Raw genomic sequence first — 13,297 nt, forward strand, 5'->3', positions numbered from 1 at the left:
CTCTTGACCTCAGGGTAGTGAGTTTGAGCCCCACCTTGGGCATAGAGATTACTTAATAAAAATAAGGTAAAGTAAAATAAATCCACGGGCCCTGGTCTTGACCCGTTTACCTGGTCCTGACCACATTTGTTTTCCACTTCCTCCTCGGACTATTCCGAAAGGCCAGTGGCTTGGCACTGTTGAGGTCATGACTGACAGATGTCAAGTTGTTATCAGCTTAATATGCTGGCTGTCCTTCCCAGCTAGTCAGCTGCATATGGACAAAAACTCTTCTGTGGCCATAGCTGCCTCACTATGCACTGACCATAAGATGATTGAACAAGAACACGCAGCTGCCCCTGGAGTGACGACTGGGGGCAAGTAGCCCCCGCTAGTGTAAATGAGCATGGATCCTTGTGGCAATCCGGGGACCCACCTCTGGGGGCCTCTTCCTTCTTCTTCTTTTATATATATATATATATGTTTATTTATTTTGAGAAGGGGGAGGGGCAGAGAGAGAGGGAGAGAGAATCCCAAACAGGCTCTGTGCTGTTGGCCTGGAGCCCAATGCCGGGCTCCATCTCACGAACCATGAGATGCTGACCTGAGCAGAAGTCCAGAGTTGGACGCTTAACCGATTGAGCCACCCAGGCGCCCTTGGGGGGCGTCTCCTAAAAGGGATGTCAGTAGGGCCAGCTTCCTCCTGTGGGCAAAGGAATTCATACTTCCTCCTGTGAGCCCCACTTCCTCCAAAAAGATGTCAGTAGAAGACTGCAAAGTAGGTTGCAAGGACTCAGGATCAGGTGGAAAGGATCTGTGGAGGAAAGGCGGTGATACCCACAGACTCGGAAGGTACTGACTCTGGGGTACTGACCAGATTTGTTCACGTGATGGGGACACAAGCATTTTGCCCAGAGCCAGATTCCAGGGGAAGCGAACTAATATACCGATCTGATCACTGAAGTCAGGTACTTTATATGTGAATGATTATAAGAATAGTTGACTCTTACTGAATGCTTGCCGGGCTCTTTTCCAAGCACTTTACATGCATTCATTCACTGAATCTCACCACAGATCTGTGAGGCACAGAAAGGTTTCATAGTTCACCCAAGGCCACACAGTAAGCGGTAATGCTGGGATACTGTCAGGGGATCTGGCTACAGAGTGGGCTCTTGGCCACTGCGTTTGGCAGTCTCTTGGTTAATTCAGAAGGATCAGAGGAGCTGGTTTTTTGAAGAAATAAGCTCAGCAAAGCAAAATGACTTGCGCACAACCTCCTAGGTAGTAAGCGACAGACCCTCCGCCCTGGGCCCAAGGTCTTCCCGACTACCAAGTCCAGACTCTCCAGTCTCAGCTCTGACTTTGGATTTTTCCTCCCATCCAGGTTTCCCGCGCTGTGTTCCCTCTGTACCCCTTCGTGGTTGCTTACCTCACTCACTCTTGCCATCATTGCTTCCCTCAGCAGTGATAGAGCTATTTTTTGACCTTTATCAACAAGAGCATTTAAAAGAGTAAAATGTATCAGTGTTGTCTAAGGCTCTTTTCTGAAGTAAAGGAAAATGTCGACAGCTTTCTTTTCATCTCCATGGACGTTCCCTCCATTCCTTCTTTCTTTAGTGGGAATACTTACAATAAAATACTTATAAAAGGATGCGGAATGGGATGTAGGGGGAGTTGACTGTGGGCTTTAAAAGCTCAGAAACATTACCTTTCTACCTCTGGCCATGGAGGCTGACAGACTCTGTAACCACGAGAGGGCACTGTGAGTTCACTTTTTGTGAATGCTTCCGAGGGTGGCAGATAGAGTTCCAGGACCCGGACACTCCCACAACCAAGAAATCCTGCAGTATTTTTTTTTTTTTTTAATTTTTTTTTCAACGTTTTTATTTATTTTTGGGACAGAGAGAGACAGAGCATGAACGGGGGAGGGGCAGAGAGAGAGGGAGACACAGAATCAGAAACAGGCTCCAGGCTCCGAGCCATCAGCCCAGAGCCTGACGCGGGGCTCGAACTCCCGGACCGCGAGATCGTGACCTGGCTGAAGTCGGACGCTCAACCGACTGCGCCACCCAGGCGCCCCCCTGCAGTATTTTTATAGGAGCACCAGCTCTCATGACTGAGTCATAGTGGTCGCTTTTCTACCAAAGCCCCCTGAACTACATCCCTGGAAGAAATACCTCAGGGTCCAAAAGGAGCTTGGTTTGGGGGACCCCCTGTGATCTGGCTGCTGCCCTGAGAACAGAAGTCTCCAGGCATTCAGTGCTGCTGCAGCAAGCAGTTTCCTCCCTCACGGGTTCCATTGGGTCCCTTACCATCTCAGCTCAGTCGTCCATCTTCCTAGGTTGGGAGGCCTGCCTCTTTTGGTCCCGGCTTCTTTGAAGCAGTCTGGCCACTGACCCAACCCTTCCCTCTGCCTGCTGGAATTTCATTTTTGTTTTTTTTTTAACCTACAAAATTGAAAAGATACAGAAAAGCACAAAGAACAACCTGATAAACACCCATATTCCCACTACTCAGAAGATATAATTGGAAAAGTCAAATCGTTCTACAGGTCTTGTTGATTAAAACAGCTGTCTTGGGACCTGACTCCTACCGGATACCCCATCACTTCCTGTTCTTGGGAGCCAACCTATCTTATTTTATTTTAATTTATTAAAATGTTTATTCATTTTGATGGGGGTGCAGGGGCAGAGAGAGAAGAGGGAGGAGAGAGGAGAGAGGAGAGAGAGAGAATATCCCAAGCAGGTTCCACACTGTCAGCACAAGAGAGCCCCATGCGGGGCTGGATCTCACAAATTGTGAGATCATGACCTGAGCGAAAATCAAGAGTTGGGCACTTAACCGACCGAACCACTCAGGTGTGGTTTATTTAACCAATTTATTCTAGATGCTTCTTATGTTACTTCCATATGTCTGAACAACATGATAATACTATCTCTCTCTTTTTTTTTTTTTTTAATTTTTTTTTCAACGTTTATTTATTTTTGGGACAGAGAGAGACAGAGCATGAACGGGGGAGGGGCAGAGAGAGAGGGAGACACAGAATCGGAAACAGGCTCCAGGCTCTGAGCCATCAGCCCAGAGCCCGACGCGGGGCTCGAACTCGCGGACCGCGAGATCGTGACCTGGCTGATGTCGGACGCTTAACCGACTGCGCCACCCAGGCGCCCCTCTCTCTCTCTTTTTTTAATGTTTATTTTTGAGAGAAAGAGAGACTGCACAGGGGAGGGGCAGAGAGGGAGGGAGGGAGAGGATGCGAAGTGGGCTCCCTGCTGACAACAAAGAATCCATACGGGGCTGGAACTCACAAACCGTGAGATCATGACTTGAGCTGAAGTCAGTCGCTTAACCCACTGAGCCACCCAGACGCCTCAGTAATACCACCTCTTGAATGTTCATTTGAGGTGTTACCATTTGACTTTTCAGCATAGAGGATCAGGATTGAGCTGTTTTTCAATCTTTGCCTATAGGCAGGGGGGAAAAAAGTAGAAGGGAGGAGGTAATAGTCACAGTTTTGAAAGCTGGAAAGCAAAGGATGATGGGTAACTTAGCAGATTTGAAAAAGCAAAGTCTTAGGCAGCAGTAAGAAATAAGAAATATTCTTACTAAGCTAAGAAGCTAAGAAAGCTTCCACTGCAGCACCCCCAGAAGGCTCTGCATTGGAGGCAGTAAGTAGGTACCTCAGGAGATAGAAATGAAAGCAGGAGGGTGGGTTCCTAGTCCCCTCCCGAACTCTGAATAGTCAGATGACTGCCTTTCTCCCACACTGGCTGACTGTTCAGTTCATTCTCTGGGGAAGGCAAACAGGGGGTCTGTGGTATTTAATGGAATTGTCTTCTAGCTTCTCAAACTCATTTTAAGAAGTTCAGTATCTTTCTGACTCTTGAGCTTTTGTAAAATTGTTATTCTTCGACCCACTCCAGACATTTGAAGGATTGTCTCTTTGTCCCCAGAATTTGGAAATTTTTTTTCTTTTTTTTTTTTTAACGTTTATTTATTTTTGAGACAGAGAGAGACAGAGCATGAACAGGGGAGGGGCAGAGAGAGAGGGAGACACAGAATCGGAAACAGGCTCCCGGCTCTGAGCTGTCAGCATAGAGCCCGACGCGGGGCTTGAACCCACGGACCGTGAGATCATGACCTGAGCCGAAGTCGGACGCTTAACCGACTGAGCCACCCAGGCACCCCCCAGAATTTTGAAATTTTACAATGATGTATATTTACGTGAGTCTATTTTCATCTATTGGGCTGTGTACCTAATGACCCCTTTCATTGTGGAAATTCTTATGTTTTGGTTTTGGGAAATTTAAAAAATTATTTCATTGAATCACATTCCCCACCCTTCACCCCCAAACATACCATTGTCTTTGTTGCCTCTTTTTGGCACTCATATTATTCAGATGTTGGACTTCTCCAACTGGCCCTCGAAATGATTTTGGTTGTTTGTTTGTTTTTGAGTAAACTCTGCACTCGCGTGGGACTCAAGTTCATGACCCGGAGATCAAGAATCACACGCTTTTCAGACTGAGCCAGCCAGGTGCCCCTTCTTCTTCCCCTCCTCCTCCTCCTCCTCCTTCTTCTTTTTAATTTAAAGAAAAAACTTATTGAAGATTGGAAAAACAATTCCTAAAAGACCAACTTTTCCAGAAAACTGTAGCTACACAATGCATTCCATCTGTCATGTTAAAACATGCATTAGACAGACACAAATTTAAAAACCATAAAACAAGATGCCATTCTTCAGCAATCTGAGCAGAGAGAAAATGCATCTTTCCTATTTTTAATTTCTTTCTCTTTTTATTTCCTGAGTTTTTAAAAATTTCTGCTACGCGCTTTCATTTTAAAAGTCTTATGTTTGCTTTCCGAATGTTCACTTCTTAAAATAGCATGTTCTTTCACAAATACAATATCTGAAGTCTCTGAGGATATTAATGATTTTTTTTTTTTTTTGGTCTTGATTTCTCCTTGATGCATTGCTTCTGTTTCCTCTTTGTTATTTATTTTTTCTCCTTGCTTATGTTGGTTTCTGTCTTTTGCATTGAAGGTTTTCTTCATGTATCTGATGACTGTCTGTCTGCTCATACTTAAGAGTGTGATACTAAATGTTTTTCTAGAAACTCTGTGAACATGGGTATGGTCTTCACCAAGGGGGATCTGGCCGGCCTATTTCCTCCAGAGAATTCTCAATGTTAGTATCTTCCGGTTTTCTCTCTTGGGTTTGTCAGATACCTCAGAAGTTCTTCCAATTTCCCCCATGGAACATACATTCCTGCTTGCCAAGGTCTGGCAGCTGAAAGAGCCAAGTAGGGAAGAACTGAAATCTAAATATTTCATAAACTGCTGGCTGTAGCCTCTCCAGTCATGAGGGATAGACAATAGCTCAGTTGGCGGTGAGGGGCCTGCAGCACTTGCTTGTAGTTGGGATGAGTTTGCCCCTGAATCACAAACCTTTCCTGAATGGATTAATAGGAAAGTCAGTAAAGGTGAAACTTAAGTGGGGAATGGAGTATAAAGGCCACCTGATATCTGTAGATAGCATGCAGCTTGCAAACAGAAGAATACATAGATGGAGCATTGTATGGACATTTGGATGAAGCTTTTCTTTAATGTTTATTTAGTTATTCAGAGAGAGAGAGAGAGAGAGAGAGCAGGTAAGGGGCAGAGAGAGAGAGAGAGAGAGGAAGAGAGAGAATCCTAAGCAGGCTCCGTTCCATTAGCACAGAGCCCATTGTGGGGCTCGATCCCACGAACCATGAGATCATGCCTGAGCCGAAATCAAAAGTCAGATATTTAACCAACTGAGCCATCCACGTGCCCCTGGGTGAAGTTTTAATAAGACCCTAACCCAGAGGAAGGAGATTGGTATATAGAAACACAAGGCCCCCCATATCCAGTAAGAAGTCATGGACTATATGTACTCAGTGACTGCCCAATTCCATACTTCTTACTGGACAGGTAATCTCACAATATAAAGAACTTTGACTTCTGGCCCTGAATCTGCTGCTAAATCTGAAGTGACTCTTGAGTGAATCTTTTTTTTTTTTTTTTTTTTTTTTTTGAGACAGAGAAAGAGTAGGGGAGGGGTAGTGAGAGAGAGAGAGAGAGAGAGAGGGAGAGAATCCCAAGCAGCCTCCGCAATGTCAGCACAGAGCTGGACGCAGGGCTTGAACTCACGAACCAGGAGATCGTGACCTGAGCCAAAGTTGGATGCTCAATTGACTGAGCCACCCAGTCGCCCCTCTGAGTAAATCATTTTAACTTCAACTATTAATCTCATTATTTTTTGCGATGTGAGGATTAAAAGAACCTTCCAATTATACGTAGTTCTCTGGGTTTGCTATCTTCATCACTGAGTGAAAGAAGCAAGACTCACGGCCACTATTTGTAAGAAGGAGAATATATACATAAATACATAGAATATGTCCAGAAGGATGCAGATGAAACTTAAGTGGTTCATCCAGAGAGAGGAACTGAGGATGACTTTCTTTTCAGTAAATACTCTTGTATCTTTTGAACTTTGAAAAAAATAATTTCATAAACTTGTGCATAATCATCCTGTCTCCAGGATGGTATTTCCCTCTTCTACGGTGCCTGGTGTCCCTCAGTAACAAAGATGGCAGAAGCAGCAAGTGCAGAGGACGGAGTTGAGAATGGTTGACGAATGTGCCCTGATGTTTGGCTCTAACTGGTGGATGGTGCCTGGATAAATAAAGGATGCATATCACTTTCCTTCCAGTGCTCTGACTCCTTAAGTTTTGTAACCACATCTCACTGAAGAATTAATTCCTCCCTTCAGTAATCAATTCTAGTGGCAGTCCAGGTAGGCAGCTGCTGTCCATGCACTCCGACACATGCCAGGTGGCTGTACCACAGGTCCCTTGTGTATTAGGGGGAAGAATGAAATCACTTATAGAGCTGTTAATCTCTGCTCCGACAGCTGGAGGATGAAGCTCTAGGCTGGTTCTTTAGAACAGGAAGGAAATTCTGAAAGCCACAGTGTGAAGAGAAACCTTAAGAAGCCCTTGGGTCTGGCGGACTTGTGGGCTTTGTAGAAATAGCAATCCTCAGATGCCTTCCAACACACAGTGTTAGGCATAAATGTGAAGACCAGGACACAAAAGACTCCACTCGGGGTAGAACAACTCCACAAATGAACAGATTTCCCAAGAGAGCAGTAGCACAGGGAAGTAGGGGGTCAAGGCTGATGATTTCTACCTCTTTGCCAGGGAAAATGTAGTCACCCTATAGATGTCCAGAGGTATTCTGGGATTATCAGGGCTATGGCCTGCTCTCTGAACAACCATAAAACTAGAAGATCCCCTTTGCCTCAGTTTCTCTGAGAATAGAGAAGAAATAACCTAACCCATAATCTGTCACTCAACTGCATTTTAATGTATTTTTTCCTAATATTATTTACATAGTAAAATCTTATGGAATGTGGAATTCTGTCTCCTGCATATTGTTTTAGCATATTACTTTATCGTAAGCATTTATTTCATATATATTTTATATATGAAGTAATCTTATGGAATGTGAAATTCTGTCTCCACATTACTTTAGCATGTTATTTTATCATACGCATTTATTTCACTCCCTCATTAAAAAAAGTTCTTTGCAAACTTGATTGTATTTTTATTTATTTATTTTAAAACATTTCTTTAATGTTTACTATTTATTTTTGAGAGAGGTAGAGAGACAGAGTGCAAGCAGGAGAGGGGCAGGAGAGAGAGAGAGAGAGAAGACACAGAGTCGGAAGCAGGCTCCAGGCTCTGAACTGTCAGCACAGAGCCCAATGTGGGGCTGGAATCCATGAAACGTGAGATCATGACCTGAGCCGAAGTAGAACACTTAACCGACTGAGCCACCCAGGCACCCTGCAAACTTGATTTTATTGTATTTTTTTATTTTATTATTTTTTTAAATTTTTTAACGTGTATTTATTATTGAGAGACAGAGAGACACAGAGCATGAGCAGCGGAGGGGTAGAGAGAAGGGGAGACACAGAATCCGAAGCAGGCTCCAGGCTCTGAGCTGTCAGCACAGAGCCCCATGTGGGGCTCGAACCCACAAACTGTGAGATCATGACCTGAGCCGAAGTGGGTTGCCTAACCAACTGAGCCACTCAGGCGCCCCGCAAACTTTATTTTAAAGGCTGTAACCATTCCCCTATCGCTGGACATTAAAGCAGTTTCAGTATCTTTTTGTCACTAAAAATGAAACCAGTATACGTCTTTGTAGTTACACCTTTTAACATAAAAGTTTGATCTGGCAAACTTACCTTGGCATCAATAAACAATCTAAAACCTCGGAAAAGAACCCATAAAAGTACAAAGAAAGTTAAAAAAAATCATCTCAAAGCCCACCAGTTAAGGAAGTCACTGCTCACATTTATTTAATATTCCTCTCCGCTTATGTATTTATTCGAATTTCGTATTATTTCCCTAGTAGAATCAATAGGTCAGAAGATTTGGCCTCGCTTAAAGCTACCTGTCATTCCTTAGTTTGGAAATTTCTTTTTTTTCTTTTCTTAGTTTTTAAATTTCGATCTAGTGATACCTAACTACTTTTTTAGACTGATTTTAAACTTCCAAACTCAAAATGTGCCAGAAATTGCCACATCAGGTAAGGTCCTATTTTTATTACTTCTATAAACATTCCCGTTTAAGTCCAGAAAGGTTTCAGGGTCCAGATTTCACAGAAATATAAAAACCAAGCTACTTTAAAGCTGGAGGCCAGCGCTCTCTTCACGTGACGCCGCCGCTTTTCCTTTAAATGCCTGGTCACGTGATCGCAGACGTGTACAGACGGAGGAAATTTACGCTGTCAGGGTAGGGAGTCATTCCTCCCCCACCTTCCCAACCCTAGGGTTCTTGGCTTTCCCTTCCCGGAAGCCGCAACTCCTCAGGAGACTTTCTTCCCCATCCCCTTAGTCGTGTCACACCTACTCTCAGTCCTTTCCTTCCAGTTAGTTCCCGGTGCTAGAGCTCTGTCTTTCTCGCAGTATCCCACTAGCCAGCGGCAGGGCGACGGGGACTACGACTCCCAGGAGGCATTGCGGACCCCGCCCCTGGGGGCGCGCAGTGTAGGTTGGGGGCTGAGGTCCCACGGTCGTCTCGCCGCGTGCTGCCGGGAGCAAGCGCACTACAGGTTCCGTGGCGCCTCGCGCGCGAGGCGTGCAGGGCCAGGCCGGGGCGGGGCGGGGCCGGGCGGGGTGGGGCGGGACAGGCTGGGGCTGGCTGGCCGGCGGGCGGGCGGGCAGGCGGGCGGAGGAAGGGGGTGGGAGCGGAGGCGATGGAGGGGAGGAGTGGGGGAATGGGGGAGGGAAGGGGAAGGGAGGCGGGAGGCGGGGCCGAGCTGGAGCCGGAGCTGGAGTCAGAGCCGGCGGTTGCAGTGGAGGCGGTGATGTCGGTGCAGGTCGTGTCAGCAGCGGCTACCGCGAAGGTGCCTGAGGTGGAGCTGAAAGACCTGAGCCCCTCCGAGGCGGAGCCGCAACTGGGACTGAGCACGTCGGCTGTGAGCGCCATGGGCCCCCCGGCAGGCGGCGGGGACCCCGAGGCTCCAGCCCCCGCCGCGGAGCGGCCCCCGGCCCCTGGCCCGGGCTCGGGGCCCGCCGCCGCTCTCAGCCCAGCCGCCGGGAAAGTGCCTCAGGCGTCGGCCATGAAGCGGAGCGACCCTCATCACCAGCACCAGCGGCACCGAGACGGCGGCGAGGCCCTGGTTAGCCCCGACGGCACCGTCACCGAGGCGCCGCGCACAGTCAAGAAGGTACTGGGGCCGGGCTGCCTCTCGCGGAGAGAGGGAGGGAGGGGGAACCGCAGATGGTCGCGGCATGGCAGCACCAACCCTCCACGCCCTCTCTTCCGATCATACAAGCCCGGAGAGCCCTTTTCCCCTGAAACCCACTCGCTGAGAGATGCCCCCACCTGCCCCCAGTTATGGGGAGCGAAGACTCCAGGTGGCACGGGAGTACTTCGCTATGAATAACATGGAGGTAGCGCTCTCCGCTACTACTTAGAATAGGCAGGGGAGGAGAGGCACCTAATACTATCCTTCGCCTGAGCACCCAGCATGCTCCCATGTGTTATTTTCCAGACCATTCAGGGAAAAGACCCCGATGGTGTAGAAAAATCTTACCGCTTGTGAGAGTTCACCCAGCAGTAGGGTGGAAACATCCTTTCTGTTTGGAGGACGAGTAAGTAGTAGTTAACCTGCCCTGAAATCCTCAGTTGTCTGGTTTCGGCACAGATGATGACTTTCTGCCTTTCTGTGGCCAACCGCTTCTTTAGAGCAGTACTGATGCTGTGCCCTTCATTCCAGATACTGCAGTATCCTTGCATCTTCTCTGAATGTAGAAAGGTAATGGAGAGAGTCTCTTCACTCTTTTCTCTTCAGAGGTTCCTCCCCTCTGCTTAGTAGTTGGCCACCAGAATTATTAGACTGTGCATGAAGAGGATGACTGTTTTGTTGGTTCCTTACGATCTGGAAGTGTTAGGAAGAGACGCTTCTACTTTGGGCAAAGGCGATCATGGTGAGGCTGGCTGTCTCAGCTGTCAGCTTCTTTCAGACATAGTTTTGAAGAGCCAGTAGTCTCAGAACACCAAGTGAGCTTAGATGTGTGATATTCCAGTATTACCCTTACAATGGCTATCCATGGTGTGCCTCACCTCTCATAAAGCTAAATCAGCACAGGAAAACGGGCGAGTGTCGGAAAAGACAGAGATATGGATCACATAAAAAGGGATTTATGGTCTGATTTCCAAGGCATAATATGAACACAGTGATTTATGGGTTTTTTTTTTTAATTGTTGTGAATGATATTTAATTGCTTCATCAGAAGAAGAGCTGTAAAGTGATGTGAAGTCTGCATTCGTATTACTGTGTAAAACTCAGCTGAATTGGAACCCTGGATCCAGCCTAACTTTTGTTGTAATAGTCTCATGATTAAGGTATGAAGCAGATAACCCTTTCATTCTAATTCCCTAGATATAGGTGATAGATGATGTCAGATGTAAGACTGAAGGAATTTGTTTAATTATGCTTTAGGACAGTGTCCAGGTCATTTGCAGAGTGAAACTCCTCTGGGAGGAATTGTAAAAGGCAGCACAGGTCCCAGGGCTGGTAGTACCTAGCATGAGTCTGGAAATCGGAAATATTTCTGACTGGTTGAGTTGCTTTCTCACTTTGGCCAAATTTTTTTCCTGTGATTAGGGATCTTTTTGTGTAAAATTCTGTAATTTGAATTCTAATAATTTGAATAGATCTCTTGACTGTAAAGATTGTGTAACAAATTACTTTTAGGGCATAGGATTTACAGACAGGCAAACCTGGGTTTCAATACTAGTATCCTCACTAACTAGCTTTTGGGTAATTTCTAAATTTTCCGAATCTCTTAGTTTCCTCTGTTATAAAATGTAAATACTAATATGATTGAAGATTAGAAATATTTGTAAAGGGCTTTAGCATAGAACTTGGCACAAGTACCAAGGGCTTAAGAGATGATGGCTATTATTATTAAGGACGATTTTATTTTATTCCTCCTCCAACTGTGGATTAAGTGCATGCCACCATGACCTCGTCTGAAAGGTACACTCAGTTCAATAGACTTTATATAAAGAAGTTAAAAAATCACAGGTCAGCATGTCAGTCTATTTTTCTTAAATCTAGATGTGCTTCTTGACCATTTTCCTTGTTGTTGAACCACCTTCTTCCTGTTTTTTTCTAGCATCAAAATGTAGGTTCCATGATTCTAGATTTACTCAGCAGCCTCAAGGCTATGGAAGACAGGGCTGAGCTTGCCTTACAACGTTAATTGCAAACAAAAAACAACTTTTGCTGGAAGTTGAGCAGATGAAACTCTGGGCAAGGATACAGCTGTATGACACAACCAAAGGCATTACTGAGCTCCTTTTGGGGGACAGAATTTTTAACTTTCTTGATATTGAATTGGCTAAATTAAGTGCGCGAGACTGCCCGTTTTTCCCCAGATTGAAAGTCACCTCGTTAAGAGACTGCAGTGTGACATTTTGATTTGTTGCCTCTTTCTTGATTCTTAGATTGTTTATTTAATCATTCTTACCTTGACACCTTTCTGCTTTTATTGTAGGGAGCGATTGGGGGTATTAGATCTTGAAATAGCTACTTTTGGCTATGTAATTGGTGACCGTGGCTTTTATTTTGTAACTGTCACATACAAGCTTATTTATCTTAAGTCACATTTTAGTTGATGGTTTCCCTTACTCTGTTCATGTATCTGTCATCAGTTTTCTCTGATCCGTTACTCTGCTCAGCCACATGAGGGAAATAAACTTTTTGTAAGAGCCAGAATTCCCAAGTACAGTAGTTAATAAGAATGAGCATATGGTATGCAGATTACTTAGTCACATCTTATCTTTGACTCCTACCTTCATCATGTAACTTGCGGTGCTGTGGGGACCAGATCTTGTTATTGTGGCTATTGTATATTTGTATTAACGTCTTTCTTCATAAGTTCACGTTCGGTGAACCCGACAAACCAAAAATCTCTGTAAGAAGTGATTTGTGGAATCGGAAGATAAGTTTCAAGGGAATGCAGTAGTAGTAGTTGAGAGGGTTTCTTCCCTGTGTTCTTGAAAATGGGGTAATAAGAATGTCATAGCACATTTCTCACGGCAGGGGAAACAAGGCAGGAGAGGATTTATTTCAGGAAAGTTGAAACTTTCTGACAGTAAGGCTGCAAGCCTCAGAACTGTAACTCGTTTGTGCTTACATCAGTATTGGTAATGACCATGTTCAAGCAGTCTTTTTTTTTTTTTTTTCTTTTTCCTTTTTGGCAAACGTATCCACTTTGCACTGGATTTGTTGCTGTCAGCAGAGAATGAGTTGAGCCATGTTAGTTCTTTCTTGCCCTGAATTCTTTAAGCTCTTGATTTGGTTAATTATAGATCACTAAAACGGAACCTTTTGGATGCAGGCATGGTATTGTGGGAGCAGTATGACTCTTTTTGCCAGTTAGGAAAGTACAGGCTTGCAAAATGTTCATTAAAACAATTGGCAGAATGATCCTAATATGGTTTACCATCAATTGACCTTTTATATTCCAGGAAATGTTAGAAGCATTTTTCTTTTTTTCTTTATTTTAGAGAAAGAGCTTGTGAGTGCAAGCAGGGGAAAGGGGCAGAGGGAGAGAGAGAGAGAGAGAAGTATCCTAAGCAGTGCAGAGCCTAACATGGGGCTTGATCCCTGGGATCGAGACCTGAGCTGAAATCAAGAGTCTGTCGCTTAGGGGTGCCTGGGTGGCTCCGTTGGTTAAGTGTCCGACCTCGACCTCGGCTCAGGTCAT

The 13,297-nt window shown here is 45.3% G+C and overlaps 2 protein-coding genes across 4 annotated transcripts in view; both read left to right on the forward strand.

Annotated features, from left to right (window-relative positions):
- The first annotated feature begins 5,402 nt into the window (after nt 1–5,402).
- On the forward strand, nt 5,403–5,573 carry LOC125153967 (small nuclear ribonucleoprotein F-like). Its single transcript, XM_047837526.1, has one exon. The coding sequence runs from the start codon at nt 5,403–5,405 to the stop codon at nt 5,571–5,573; it is 171 nt and encodes a 56-aa protein (XP_047693482.1).
- Nucleotides 5,574–8,980: 3,407 nt separating this feature from the next.
- The window catches only part of AHCYL2 (adenosylhomocysteinase like 2), a 170,256-nt gene continuing 165,939 nt past the window's right edge, over nt 8,981–13,297 (forward strand). For 2 of the 3 annotated variants that reach the window (XM_047848925.1, XM_047848926.1), the window contains exon 1: nt 9,332–9,744. In XM_047848925.1, coding sequence (XP_047704881.1) covers nt 9,382–9,744 — 363 coding nt within the window. In that variant the 5' untranslated portion in view covers nt 9,332–9,381. Of the gene's footprint in view, nt 9,062–9,331; nt 9,745–13,297 lie in introns of those variants that run through there. The other variant, XM_047848927.1, reaches the window with a different exon arrangement.

Source organism: Prionailurus viverrinus, chromosome A2 (assembly GCF_022837055.1).
Source record: "Prionailurus viverrinus isolate Anna chromosome A2, UM_Priviv_1.0, whole genome shotgun sequence".
In the NCBI taxonomy this organism is placed as follows: domain Eukaryota; kingdom Metazoa; phylum Chordata; class Mammalia; order Carnivora; family Felidae; genus Prionailurus; species Prionailurus viverrinus.

Bases quoted from the DNA above. Each gene is read 5' to 3' on its own strand.
- LOC125153967 (XM_047837526.1), top strand. From the start codon at position 5,403: ATGAGTTTGCCCCTGAATCACAAACCTTTCCTGAATGGATTAATAGGA.